This window comes from Aspergillus bombycis (assembly GCF_001792695.1).
Source record: "Aspergillus bombycis strain NRRL26010 chromosome Unknown contig00160, whole genome shotgun sequence".
In the NCBI taxonomy this organism is placed as follows: Eukaryota; Fungi; Ascomycota; class Eurotiomycetes; order Eurotiales; family Aspergillaceae; genus Aspergillus; species Aspergillus bombycis.
The window spans coordinates 1-14,117 of record NW_019170162.1 but is presented as its reverse complement, the minus strand read 5'-3'; the positions used below and the strand labels follow the sequence as shown (position 1 = coordinate 14,117).

At 51.9% G+C, this 14,117-nt stretch overlaps 5 protein-coding genes across 5 annotated transcripts; 1 reads left to right on the top strand and 4 right to left on the bottom strand.

Moving 5' to 3' along the window:
* Positions 1–278: 278 nt before the first annotated feature.
* On the bottom strand, positions 279–516 carry ABOM_011395 (uncharacterized protein; the record flags this gene model as incomplete). The annotated part of the gene is made up of 2 exons (XM_022538523.1): positions 279–425; positions 481–516. 2 exons carry the CDS (start codon positions 514–516, stop codon positions 279–281), a joined length of 183 nt encoding a protein of 60 aa, XP_022383813.1.
* Positions 517–554: 38 nt separating this feature from the next.
* Positions 555–1,478, bottom strand: ABOM_011394 (uncharacterized protein; the record flags this gene model as incomplete). Its single annotated transcript, XM_022538522.1, has 1 exon — positions 555–1,478. One exon carries the CDS (start codon positions 1,476–1,478, stop codon positions 555–557), a length of 924 nt encoding a protein of 307 aa, XP_022383814.1.
* Positions 1,479–3,463: 1,985 nt separating this feature from the next.
* Positions 3,464–5,165, bottom strand: ABOM_011393 (alkaline phosphatase; the record flags this gene model as incomplete). Its single annotated transcript, XM_022538521.1, has 4 exons — positions 3,464–4,253; positions 4,314–4,602; positions 4,670–4,886; positions 4,959–5,165. The coding sequence occupies 4 exons, from the start codon at positions 5,163–5,165 to the stop codon at positions 3,464–3,466; spliced, it is 1,503 nt and encodes a 500-aa protein (XP_022383818.1).
* Positions 5,166–8,780: 3,615 nt separating this feature from the next.
* On the bottom strand, positions 8,781–10,238 carry car2 (ornithine-oxo-acid transaminase; the record flags this gene model as incomplete). The annotated part of the gene is made up of 3 exons (XM_022538520.1): positions 8,781–8,897; positions 8,961–9,662; positions 9,729–10,238. The coding sequence occupies 3 exons, from the start codon at positions 10,236–10,238 to the stop codon at positions 8,781–8,783; spliced, it is 1,329 nt and encodes a 442-aa protein (XP_022383819.1).
* Positions 10,239–10,851: 613 nt separating this feature from the next.
* On the top strand, positions 10,852–13,414 carry gpi10 (putative glycosylphosphatidylinositol-alpha 1,2 mannosyltransferase; the record flags this gene model as incomplete). The annotated part of the gene is made up of 4 exons (XM_022538519.1): positions 10,852–11,217; positions 11,297–11,527; positions 11,581–11,999; positions 12,049–13,414. 4 exons carry the CDS (start codon positions 10,852–10,854, stop codon positions 13,412–13,414), a joined length of 2,382 nt encoding a protein of 793 aa, XP_022383817.1.
* Between the last annotated feature and the right edge of the window lie 703 nt (positions 13,415–14,117).

The following is a 14,117-nucleotide window of genomic DNA, read 5'->3' as shown; positions in this document are numbered from 1 at the left end:
AGTATCAATCCAAGTGCTACACCGAGCTATGTTTGCTTCTTATAGCCATTCGGGTGCCTTGCACGGGTGATCTTCCCGATCCTTCTCGATCCTATCCAAGATCCACCCGGATTTATACGATCCCTTATCACCTTCAGGATCTTTCTGGTATCCCAGCCGATAGGAGAAGGAAAATCCACAGGTCTGATCGTGGTAAAGGAACTGGAAGCACTTGGAATGCTCCTTGCACGCTTTCTGGCATTGCTCAAAGGAGCTATACGCTTCCTTCTCGACGGGGGTCATCTCCGAGGGCGACTTCTGTCTCTGCCCTTCGACGCCGGCGCCCGGAACATCAAGTCATCAGAGAGATTGTACCAATTGTCGCGCTCCGAGGGAAGCGCGCGACCCATGAAATAGTCATACAGTTCACTAATAAGGAGCGGGTCCTACTTGTCGTTAGCCATCGCCACTGACTACTGACAGCAATGAACAAACACGTACCTGCGGGTGTTTACGACGCTGCTCGTAATTCCACATCTCATTGACATCCACCGGCGTAACACTGTGCATAGTAATCAAGGGCTGACACCCATGTCGGATCCCGAATCCGGGCCAGGCCCAAAAGGCAGCGTATTCTGCTTCTCGCCCTGCATCATGGGCCATTTATTAGTCAGCTCGACGCCCTTTTCCTTGAGCGCCTTCATAAGCACATAATCGCCGTAGATCTCATCGTGCATGTGCTCATCATATCGTGCAGCCAGATCCGCGTCTCCGTATAAGACGCGCTTCATCGCTTCGCGCGACAGGATCACGCCGCTTCCTCCGTGAGCGAACTTCTGGGTTTGGAACGTGGCCGCCGAGCCCAGATAGAGCGGCTTGGCAGGGTCCATCCGCGCCAGCCACTGCACGAGATTGCCCCAGAAGAGATACGTGTCGGCCTCGACGAACACATACCAGTCGTGGCCGGGCCGTCGCTCCCAGGTCTGCACCAGCATGTGGATGAACTTGTACTTGTCCAGGTCCCAGGCGGCCTGGCGGGAGGTCCGGAGTTGCCGGATGTCCCGGCCCGCGGACAAGTACTCTTTGATGGTGCGATAGTAGGCGAAATCGGGATGCGTGGCCTTCAGCGTTTCGTTGACGTTCGCCAGCACGTCGTAGACATGGTAGGCCCCGATGTCTTGCTCAGAGTCGGCGAAAATCAGCGGGTCTTGGCAGCATCGCAAGGCTGTGAGGAGTTGCGTGGGGAGCTTATCATAGATGATGTTCGACCCCGTCTTAACCACCACCTGAATGTGGGAGGTGTCGGGGAGTCCGCTGCATCGGACATCATTGGGGTTCCATGTGGAGGACGAATTGTGCGTGGGAGATGTGGTTTGAGGGGACGAACTGTGGAGAATTCGGGTCTGTGGGGGGTGCACGAAGACAAGCAAAATAAGAATGGTTGACAGCAGAATGGCTGTGCCGCCCAGGATGCGACCTGAACATATGAACCGGGTCATGATAGGATTCGGGCAGGGATGAGAGGAAAATTCTTTGTCTGCATTGACAACGAAACGGGAAAGGAATTTAAATACATAAACAGATCCGCGTATCTGTTTTCCTTTTTGTTTTTTTTTTGTGTCTTTTTTTGGTGGGTGGGCTGAAGATGAATGGATTCTGGCAGTCAAGCACTAACGTTCTTAATTTAGTATGACGAATGAGACATCGTATTTAGCGTTCCCACTCGACGTCACGACAACTGAGACCCTGGTGGCCCTGCCAAGACGTTAGACAAGTGTGCCCGTCCATGGAAATCGGGTTGACTCTCGTCTTCCTTTCACTAAAAGTAAGTAAGTAAGTAAGTAGTACCCTCTCGGTAGTTGCCAGATCTGCGGCGAACCCATGCGCCCTGCCGTTTCGTCTGTCTTGGTTGTTACTAGTTAGGGTTACTCTCAGTCATGAAGAACCACGCTTTTGCCAGCAACAAAATGGGCGCAACAGATTTGAGTATGATTTGATTATCGCTAATTCCTCGTTCTTCTCTTGCATCTCCATCGCTATCGTTCATGAGCGGTGCATCGTGTACAATCTCGAGAACCACTGATCCGTCCCCGGAGCCCTAATTCCAAGACAGCCTCTCCCCCCGCGGGACGGCCATGGCCCCCAAGTCACTCTGCCCGTCAGGCGTCCTATCCTTCCTGCCCGTCTACTCCCAATACTACCTTAGTATCCCACTACCTCCCGACAAGAAGAACCTAACCGAGTCAAATGTCTTTTATCTCGACATCTACCCGGGTGAGAACACTCGGCCAACGGCTAGTAGCCGTTGGTTCAATCTCAGTGATCCGTCTACTTCTACTTCGGCTTTAACTTCTCATACAGCCACACCTAGAGGGATCTCGGGCTCTTCATCTGGTCCAACGGAACCTATCAAAACAGGTATCCTGACGACACCAGATTCCTCGAGAGCGGGATCAGACTCCCTTGACACCGGAGCGAAAGTAGCCCCCTAGGTCTCGGTATCCCGCTGGTCGTCACTGTCGGGGTTCTTGCCGGGGTCTTGGTCGCTCGACGGTTTAGGCAAGAGAAGGTACTAGAAAGTTCAATCGTAAGGTACCAGGTACCCATTGACAAGAGCTCTCGTGCGTGGCAGGTCCATGAGTGCTAGAAAATGCAGCTCGTAAGCCAGAGCCGATGGGCATGTCCACCGACAGCCATTGAGCAAGGGTTTGATATAGAAGGCTTCATGTGCTGGGTTATTTCATACGATATACGATGTATGGAGTTACGACTTTAGAGGAAGATGATTAATATTTATTGTGTATATTTATTTAGGGCTATATACCCGAATAACAATTCAGTGTGGGGATTGTAGGTTTTGTAGGCACTTTGAAATTATTGACTAGAGTACTTGTTCTGCTTTTTTTTTTCTCTCTCTCTCCTGGAGTAGATTATTCTTTGTCTAGCTCTTGGATCTATATGAACACTGCAGCTTATCTATATCCTAACATAGTTTTTGCTAGATAGAACTTTCCCAGAACTAGTTACAGCTACGTTATGTGTCACGGCCCAGCGCCAAACAGCTTTTGTACTGATTTGGACCCGAACGCAATCTTCTTTTAAAATTTATAATCTATTTCTTGTATAAACTCTGTATGAAAGTACCAAGATCGTCCTAATTTAGAACCATCTATATGCAGTAAAATGGGATCTAATGGGTCTAAAAATGGGTAGTAGAATGGGTCCAAAAAATAGGTTTTGCCAAAAGTCCAATATTATCTGTAATAAGGAACAGTGGTTCTGTTCGTGTCTGGCTGAAGTACAATTTCAAAAGGCTAGTAGTATATTACTGACTTTTCACTTGCTATGCCACTCTAACATCCTCCCAAGTTGCGCCACGTCGCGCTGCGTAAATTACATTTTGTACAATCTCTCTCGTCTCTCACTGTTTCCCCCCACCATCCACTGTGAAGCGTCATTAAGGGCAGGATGGGACTGGACTACCTCAGTGGTAGTGGTCGCAACCGCTGAGATCACGACGAGCGACCAGCTCGCGCGGGCCCAGCCACGACGAGTCCTCCTGTGCGGCCTTCTGCAGCCGCTCGGTGACGGCGTCCATGTCGAGGTCGAGGACCGCTTCAATGTAGCGAGGCAGCTCAGTGTTATCCCAGCCTCCGGCAAGGTCGGCTTGCAGGGCGCGGCGCTTCTGGCCAGCGGCGTAACCATGCAGGGTGACGTCGACGGAGGTGTGGCCGCCGGTGGACCAGTCGACGCCGGCGCGAGAGGACAGAAGGGCGGCGATGCCGGTGCCGATACTGGACGCGTCGAGGATGGCTTGGATTTCCTCATCGGTGACGGTCTCGAGTCCATAAGCCGGGAGGATCTCGGAGACGAGGAAGTCCCGCTCGTTGGCGTCAGCTGGGCGCTCGTTGTCCCAAACGGACTGGAGGTAGGCGCGCGAGTGTGTGGCATTGCGCAGCGGGAGCGGGTCGTAGCCGTTCAGGGTTAGGCCGCCGGTTTCGTGGTCGGCGGCGGACAGCATGATGGTGTCTGGGTGGCGGTCGATCCAGTCGCGCACCCAGGCGACCACGTTGTTGTACATGACGGTCTCGACGGCGTGGTTGGCCGGGTCACTGTCGTGTCCGGCGTGGTCGATTCGCGCGGCCTCGATCATGAGGAAGAAGCCCTTCTGCCGGCGGCGGGTCGCGCGGTGCAGGGCGTTCACGGCTGTCTCGGCCATCTCGAGCAAGGAGGGTTCATCCTGGATGATGCGGCGGTCCATCTCGTAGCGCATGCTTTCTGCGATTCGTTAGCTTTGCGCTCGTCTTTTCCTGCGTCGGGAGGATTCGATCGACTTGCCTTCGCTGAAAAGACCTAGATATGGCAGATCTGCCCGACCCTGGCCCTTCTGAAGAGCATTGAACTCCTCGCGGTTCGTGGCGACAGTGAAGCCCTGCTCCTCCGCGTAGGTCAATAGGTCGAAATCATCCGAACGGCAGGATCCCTCAGTGGTGTTTGGCGAGAAGTTGCAACGGCCGCCACCGAGAAGAAGGTCGACCATGGGGCCAAGTGGATGGCTGTAGCCGAGCTGTTGCTCTGCGATCAGGGGCATAGAGGCACGGTTGGCGGCGTGGGCGGCATAGACTACGGCGGGGGGAGGTGAGCATTGTTTGCGGGGGTTTAGGGCTGGGTGGGAAAAGGTGTATCTTACCTGCAGGGGTGGCATCACTGATGTATGTGGTGGATACGAGACCAGTCTTCAAGCCTCCGAGCTTAGCGGCCTCGAGGATAGAACCCACAGGCTGGCCATCGGGTGTGACAGAGATGGCACCGTTGTAGGACTTGTGGCCGGCCGCATACGCGGTCCCAGAAGCAGCCGAGTCGGTGATCATTTTGTTGGCGGAGTGGGTGCGGACACGTCCGATGGCCTGGGAGAGAACTTAGCACCGAATTACAATCGTCATCCCATCATCCCCGGGTCAGGGCTAGAGCCGACTCACCAGGTCGTCCACTGCAAGCTCATTGATCTGCGGGTTGCTGCCAGTCGTGCCACTATTAACCAGAGACACCAGGTCACGGGCCATGTTCTGCGACGCAGGCCCGTAGCCATCAGGAACGATATAAATAACGTTCTTTGCCTGGACAGAAGCTGCAACTGCAGTCTGGACAAGGGCGGCGCCCGCGGTGATGGCAGTGCGGATATGCATCTTGAGAGACGTTGCCTCAAAAACAGTCGAGTTTAACGGATTGCTTAATCCCCAGTCGTTCAGGTGCGCAGGGTGCAGCTTTTATAGATCTTTCTACCAACTTCCGGATGTGCCGGTCCCTGAATACCTCTAGCCCTTCGTTATCAAAAAACAATGGTCAGTTTAATTCAAACGAGTGCATCTCGCTCCACGCTCCCCAATTGGGATCAGCTGTCAAACAACGTGCCGGGGGGTGCTGAGATTTGGGGCATCTTGGCTATCTGGGGTTATCACAGTTCCAGATGAAGCCTGTGTCCACGTTCTTCAGATAACAGCAGCATAGGATTGTACCGGCGAGTGAAGCGAGAGGGTAAGCGACTCAAAGGTGGATCGTGTCTAATGGGTTCTTGAATCAGAAGAGGCCAGTTTCCCACGTTCTCATCGGGCCAAGAAATAGCTCATTCAGATGCTCGAAAGCTCCGCGACAGCGGCGCTTGGCTTCGTGTGGAGTAATTTCCCATCGGCTTGGCCACTCCATCAGGCTCGGCTCATATGGATGATCAAATTCGTGGGGTGGGAGGATGTCATTAATGGAGAATGTGAAGTAGACCTGCTTTATACTCCCCCGTTTTGTTTTTTTTTTTTAAACTTAAAGTATGTACATACATACATTCAGTGCACACGACGCCTCAACGCTCAATTCTTGGAGAGTAATAACGTCGAACAGCAATAGCAACATCAATTCTAGAAGAATAGAAATATTCACTCTCTAGCATTGGAGTTGAGAACATTCTTTTCCTTCTATATGCTGCGGATGCTTCACAATAATTCCTTATAGAATATCATGGCAGACCTGGAGTAAATACTCCAGAACTCACCCTTTCCCAATCTCATACTATTCCTTCCACCAACTACAGCTTCTCGTCACTTCGTATCTTTGTTATTGTTTAGGGTTCACGCCGAAGGAGAGCACAACGGTACAATGTGGTCCAGCTTATGCGACTTTCTATTGCGCAGTCGACAGACTACGTTCAGTCACTGCATAACCATTACATATTAATCAAATACAGCCCTATTGATTCACGCATACCCGCGGTATGACTCAAGGACAGAATTTCACTGTAGGGTACATTGAATAACTGGTAGAATATGGCCAGCTTGTCCTATTAACAAGTGCATATGCCTAACCTTATAAATCCACCCCCCGATCCGTCCCTCCGTATCTCCCGCCTTTCTCTTTCTACCTTCCATCATTCAGCTCCATGTTGGACATGCGACCTATTTTACGGGGGGGGGGGGGGGGGGGGTTTAAAAAAAAAGAATCTTTGATGCTTGAGAATACGCCAAGGGCAAAGTCCGCCTGGACAGTATCTCAAAACCAATATTTATTATGGCTAGACGCTCAAATTCCAAATACTTCTGTGTCTACCGTCAATTCTAAGTCCTTCGTTAGGCCCTGAGCAGTCTGCCACTGCGCTACGCTACGAATGCTTGCTGCCCATAGCCCTAATCACATGGAGCACTGTTCTGTTTCTGCTTGTGTAGTATTCCAGGGCTACCAGCCTTGTTGAAGACCACAGCCATCTACGATCTTCTCATACTATCCACACACACCAGAGCCTGTCGAAATTGGCCTATATCTATCCTTATAGCATGATGAGCAAGCCGAAGACGGCACAATACCTGTTTTGGCGGAAGTTCGAGCCCTTTTGGCGCCCGGAAGAATACGGTCATGGGGCCCCAAGGGGAACTGAGAAACTGGGGAATATTATGTCTCTCGCACGGCTTATGGGGTAAAGCTCCGCTTTGCCCTACTGCGACTTCAGTGATCGGTCGATCGTACAGTGTTGACAGTTCGGTTTTCCTGGATCCCTGTATCAAACTATATGAAGACAATGGATCCTACGACAGCAACCATTTCTCCCGCCGAATCTTGGACATACAGGGAAACGAATCAAGCGTTTCCATTGCGAGTCAGAAAAGCCAATCTGTTTAGGTGATATGATAACAATGAAGACAAGTGATCTCGATAAATATCCTCTTCCATCTGTCGAACTGTCGGAGATGCACTGGTTCTTAACTCGAGCATTAGGTTTGAGCGGTGCCGCCGATATTGATGGGGAGGATTGGGACAGTGACTCTGAGGTCGAGCATACAACCTTCAGGAAAACCAGCACCCCTCAAGGGCCTCGAGTAGAATCTCTGGCAAAGCAACGCCCAGGCTCGCGTGATACATCTCGCAGCTTCAGAGGTTAGTGGCTGTTGCATTCTTGTCTGTTTCATTTTGGAAATTTTATATACTCTCCGTACATATCCCGGGTAGAAATGTGTGCTTTTGTGGAGGAATATTTTTGGGGCCAACCACCGGGAACCCCCTTCTCGAATATCCAGGTTTGGCGTTACTTGGCCAAAACAAAACAGGAGAATAGAAAATATCGAATAGAGCAATGGCATTACTAGACTAAGCTAAGGCACGTATACGTATGTGACTGTCAAGGGATAAAGCTCGATGCTATGACAGTCTTCCAATAATGATTATACTGGCGCTATCTTATGTAGAATTCTAAATATAAAGAAGAAGAAGAAGAAGAAGAAGAAGAAGAAGAAGAAGAAGAAGAAGAAGAAAGACATATTATAGTATCTTTTTTGTTGAGATAGAGTAGCCTAAACATACCAAGTGTTGGTATGTTTTGGGCGTTGTTGCAATACTTTTGACCCGGTATTTTATATATTCTTTCTTGGATGGTCATGTGGCTAGAACCTCACAACGGCACAATCGACAATTGCCTCATGCATGGGAGTTCATTAGATAATACATGAGCAGGAGCGCACGTTTGGCGGAAGACAAGGGGCATCCGACCTCAGCTACAGGATTTAATCCTTGGCAATATATGAAGGAGAGCGCTGCATGGGGAGAGGATACGTGAAGGCCTCGGCCCTGTCAATTATGCTCGCCTCGGAATTGGCCTGGATAGGATTAGCAGCTGAGTTAGTACTACTAGTACTACTACTAGTAGTACTACAGTAGCTGAGGGGAAAAAAAGGGACGAGTAGAAGTCATGGGAGTCAACTATGGCTGGGACGCTTTCGGGGAGGTAGTGCAACCATGCGGCATTTGTTTGGGCAACAACAACAACAGCTGCGACGACTCCAGCGAAACCCCCCTCCCCCCTCCCTTCTTGTTTTCACTTCTCTTTTCTTTTACCCTTTCTAAAATACCAAAAAAATAGCAGTTCGTCATTCATTATTTCATTCTCATCATGATATATCTGTTATCCACGTTGAGCCATGAATCAGCTTGGTGGTTTTTACAACAGTAATCGAATCAGAGCAGTATAAAACCGGCATCCCTTCTCAAGTCCAACCATCCATCTCGATCTTTTTTGGAGCGAGAGAACCCTACTCTCGGTTCATCCCCACGCTCAACAGACGATCGGTCGTCTTGCGTCGGCTGGTGCCCACGCGCAGCATGGGGGCGAGGTAGGGGTCTGGGTGACTATGTGAGGTAGTCAGTGGCCCTTCTTCTTCCGTGGGCCCCCCATCTTCTCCCTTTCTCTTCGACCCCTCTTTAGTTCTCAACGCCGACCTTGACCTTCTTCTCCGGAGGAGGGATCACCTGGTCCTCGGCGGCACCCTTCAGGGTGGGAAGCTCCGCGACAGCTCCGCGATGATCTCGAGGGACTTCTTGATCTCACCATCGGTGATTACGAGGGGCGGAGCGAGACGGATGATATTCTCGTGGGTTGGCTTGGCCTGAAGGGGCGAGATATTAGCACCATCCACATGAACAGCTGGAATATTCGAAGTACTACTTACCAACAAACCCTTTTCCTTCATCAACATACAGAGATCCCACGCAGAGTGTCCATTGGTCTTCGATTCGTCAATAACAATGGCATTGAGCAGACCCTTGCCACGGACGGTCTGGATTATGGGGCTCTTGATGGCCTTCAGACCATCGCGGAAGACGTGACCGAGCTTCTCGGCCCGCTCAACCATCTTCTCCTCCTGGACGACTTCCAGGGCCCGGATGGCCACCGCACAGCCCAAGGGGTTACCACCGTAAGTCGATCCGTGAGTACCAGGTTCGATGGTGAGCATAACATCCTTCCGGCCCAAAACACACGAGACGGGATACATGCCGCCGGAGATAGCCTTGCCCAGCAGTACCAGATCGGGCTTAATGCCGCTCCATTCGTGGCAGAGAAGCTTACCCGTGCGGGCAATACCGGTCTGGATCTCATCGCAGATCAGGAGGACATTGTACTTATCGCACAGGGCTCTCGCCTCCTGCAGGTAGTCTTCATCCGGAACAACGATGCCGGCCTCACCCTGGATGGGTTCGACCAAGAAGGCCGCCAGGTTGGGGCCCGCTTTCTCAAAGGCCTCCCGCAGAGCAGCCTTGTCGTTGTATGCGATGGGCTTGTCGGTGCCGGGAATGTTGCACCCGATACCGGGCAGGTAAGGGCCATAGTTCTCACGCGACTCGGGGTCAGATGACAGGGAGATGGCAGCAAACTAAATGGGAAACGGACCAGTCAGCTGACTGAGTCTCTCACGACAGTTCCTCGACACAGCACTTACCGTACGACCGTGGAAGTTGTTCTCCGCACTCAGGACGACCGCCTGGTTCTCCGGAATCCCCTTGACCTTGTATCCCCACTTCCGAGCGATCTTAATACCGGTCTCAACAGCCTCTGCACCTGTGTTCATGGGCAGAACCATATCGAAGCCGAAGTATTGAGTGACAAACTGGGCGAAGCGTGGGAAGACATCGTTATAGAAGGCACGAGAGCTCAGAGTGACCCGGGACGCCTGTTCCACGAGAGCGGCCACCAGTTTCGGGTGGCAGTGGCCTTGGTTGACCGCAGAGTATGCGGACAGGAAGTCCAGATAGTGACGACCCTCGGGGTCCCAGACCGAGGTGCCCTGAGCCCGAGCGAAGACGACGGGGAGAGGATGATAGTTGTGAGCGGCATAATCATTCTCGGCTTGAATCGCCTCTTGGGTAGAGGCGGCGTGGTAGGCACTGGCGCCGTTGCTTACACTGTGACCATTGGCCTTGGATGTGCCGTTTGTGCCGTTGACCGCCATGTTAGGCAGGAAGGAATCTATTCAGGGAGAAACAACGGTGGGGGATTGTGTTTATGGTGGGATACGGAAGGGGATTGGGGGTTGATTAAGATCGGATCTGATATGAGGGCGGAAGAGGGAAAGCAAGGGCTCGAGAGCGAGGACGAGCGGGTTTAAATAGAGAAACAAAGAATTCATTCACGAGACGCCTTGGTGGGCAGGAGCCAAGCGAGCCAGAGAATTCACCGAGATATCAAGTAAAAAAAAAGGCATAGTGGAAAGGCTATACCTCTAAGTGCAGGTGCAGCCAGGCGTGATTCCCCTAAGTGCAGGTGTATCAGCGTCTCATACCCCTATGCGCAGGTTTAGCCGCGACCTCCATAGCCTATGATGCAAATCGTCCCATGGCTCTTGCGCGATCCACTCTTTTCGGCGCTCTCCCACTCACAATTCGTTCATTACGAGTCGTCGTCCTGCTTCCGCCTTTCCGTTCCCGGTTAAGACCCTGTCCGCCGCTTTCCCTCTCCAGTTTTCCGATCTAAGTTAGCCGTTAGAACGTCGCTGTCCTTATCTCCTTACTAGTAGCCTTATCCTCCTGGATTGGTTCCTGGTAAGGGGTTCCACCACTGCAACCATGTCAACTTCGTCACGACGGCGGAGATCGCCTTTAGAACGCTCGTCGTCCCGATCGTCTTCCTCCGCGTCATTGTCGTCCTCGTCTTATGCGTCGTGGGCATCAACAACGTCTCCGCCTTCTCGCCTGAGGCCACCACCCCCCCCAACATCAACATCAACATCAACATCAACGTCGTCACCACCACCAACACGAGCACACACAACGACCGTATCGACCTCTCACGTCTTCCTCTTCCTCGTCGCCTTCCGTCTCCTCAACGCCTTGTCCCTTCGCACCTTCTTTCAACCCGATGAGTTCTTTCAATCGCTTGAACCGGCGTGGCAGACTGCGTTCGGCGAAACCCACGGGGCATGGATAACATGGGTCAGTCAAACAATTGGCGCATCGACACAGGTCTCTGCGGAATGAAACTAACTGGTGTTGATTGTATATCATCCTGCAGGAATGGCGACACCATCTGCGATCTTCCATTCATCCTCTGTTATTTGCTACGGTTTATTCCATCGCCGACCTTGCCGCGCGCGCTCTTCGCCTCTCCCCCGCATTCCGTGCTGATCTCCTCATTGTCGCCCCGAAATCGGCGCAAGCCGTTCTCTCTGCCATTGGAGATTTGTATACGTGGAAGTTAGCCCGTTATGTGTACGGACGTCGCAGCCATGAAGCCTGGGCCGCGGTATGTTCGAGCCCGCCCGATGTAGAGTATCCGGGGACTGATCGAGATCATAGCTTGCCTTGACCGTCCTCAGCCCCTGGCAATGGTTCTGTTCGACACGGACTTTGTCCAATTGCCTCGAAACCACAATTACGATTGTCGCGCTCAATCTATGGCCATGGGAATGGTCGTCAGACTCCACGCCAACAGTTCAACCGAGGAGGAACACACGCTCCACTACGAGGAATCCGGGGGCAATTGAAACCAGGGATGGTGCGTTTATTGTCAGGTATAATCGGTTCATTCGAAATGGTATGGGTAATCTTGCTGAGAAAATATTTGTTAGGCTGCGCAAGTGTCTTGCTCTTGCTGCGTTTGCGTGTATCTTGCGACCGACAAACATCCTGGTATGGATGGGTTTAGCTGGCGCCGCATGGTTTCGGAGCGCTTGGCGCGAGCGGATGATCCTCTGTCGCGAGGTTTTGCTTTGTGGGTAAGTTAATCGGAGTGCATTTCAAGTCTAATAGCTCACCACTATCCAGTGCCTCGGTTCTCACGGGATCAGTCATTCTGGATCGCCTTTACTACGGACTTTGGACGTTTCCACCACTCAGATTCCTGTACTTCAACATATCCCAATCTCTGGCAGTTTACTATGGAAGGAATGACTGGCACTATTATGCAACCCAAGGCTATCCCCTTCTGCTTACGACCGCACTGCCCTTTGCCCTTGTCGGCCTATATCGTACCCTGAGCCAGTCCCGGTCACCCACAGCAAACACTCGGCACGCGTCGGTGCAAACGCAACTGGCAGCTATCTGTCTCTTCATGCCGCTGGTGCTCTCACTTATTTCCCACAAGGAAGTGCGGTTCATCTACCCATTGCTGCCCTCTCTGCATGTCTTGGCGGCCCCGCCGCTGGTGGACTTCTTTCTCCCGGCTGTCTCTCATTCAAACGGGGCATACATGCCCAGACGACTGTCTCTCGTCTTCGTGTTGCTGGTCAACGTTACCATTGCGATCTACACATCTGTATACCATGCCTCTGGGACCATCAACGTCCTCTCATACCTCCGTGACCAGCAGCAAGCTCACACCACTGTTGACAACTCTCCATACTCGCCCGGTGCTTCCCAGCGGATCACAGCCGGGTTCCTCATGCCCTGCCACAGCACCCCATGGCGCTCCCACCTGGTCGATCCGAACATTCATGCCTGGGCGCTTTCCTGCGAGCCACCTGTCGACTTGAACGAGTCCCAGAAGGCCGTATACGTCGATGAAGCCGACCAGTTCTACAATGATCCCAGCCAATTTCTGCGCGAGAACATGGTTGGCGGACTGCGCCATCTACCTCGAAAGCCCAGCTATCTGACTTCCTCCAAACCTCGGGAAACCAGCCCGCAAGTCTACCAGCAAGCCACCCCGCACGAATGGCCCGACTATCTTATCTTTTTCGCCCCGTTGGAACCCACCCTCCACAGCCTTCTCCGTAGCAGCTCCTACGGCGAGTGTTGGCGCACCTGGAACACCGCCTGGCACGACGACTCTCGTCGCCGAGGCGACATCATCGTCTGGTGCCTCGACCCAACTGAACAAGCCGCCTGGCGATCAGCGACGCGGAAGCGTACCCTCGAGCATCGCGACCGTCAATTCGATCGCATCGTGGAAGCATTCCGGAAGAATGCGCCCGGTCAACGGAAATCCTCCCCCTGGACCCGATGGACCTCATCTCTGTCGGGGCGATCGGCATCCTCATCCTGGTCCTGGCCCTGGGAACAGCGCAGACGGACCTGGCTCGGAATCCAGCTACCGGTCTGGAAGAAGTCCTCATGGAACCTTCCATCATGGACCTGGCCGAAATCTTCCAAGAAAAAGACCAGAGCCGTTGATCGGGATCTCTGGTCTTAAAACTTACCTTCCCCTCCCAATCTACGGTTCTTTGATTCACTTCTTTGAATATATTCTATTTTGCATCAAAGTTTAGATAGATACCTCGCTCAATCTTAGTCAATAATCCAATCCAATTTCATTGGTCCTAAAGTCTATACACGTAACTAGTTCAGCTCTATATGTAGATTTTTAAAGCGATTAGAAAGATGCTATATATCTATCCTATCTATATATATCGAGCCTCCCTAATACCGAAAAGCTCATTGATAGTTAAGTCTCAACTTTCCATCCAATTCCCCTTCAACGCCAGAGATGCACAATAAATGTACTAATACAATCAAAGCACGCCAAAGAAACAAATAAGATATGGATCCAAGTTCAAGCGGTCTGTAGATACAAGACATAGACCGGAATATGTACCGAAAGCTTTTCAATGTGCATACATATCGACACATCTGTATGTGGTGGAGATATGCATGAATATCAATATGTAAGGGTAGATATGTAGATAAGAAGGTATGTATGTACTGATCAAATCAACCATACCGCGCACTCAAACTGGCGAATGCATCGGGACTGTGTCGGCCGTTTTGGAAGGCGTTGATATCCACGCTTTGCTGGCTCATGTGGCCCTGCGGCCTTGGAAAGGCGCCTGGTGCCGCGGGTGGCATGGTGTTGGATTTCATGGGCATGGCGAAGGGGGAAGGGGTGCCGTATTGGG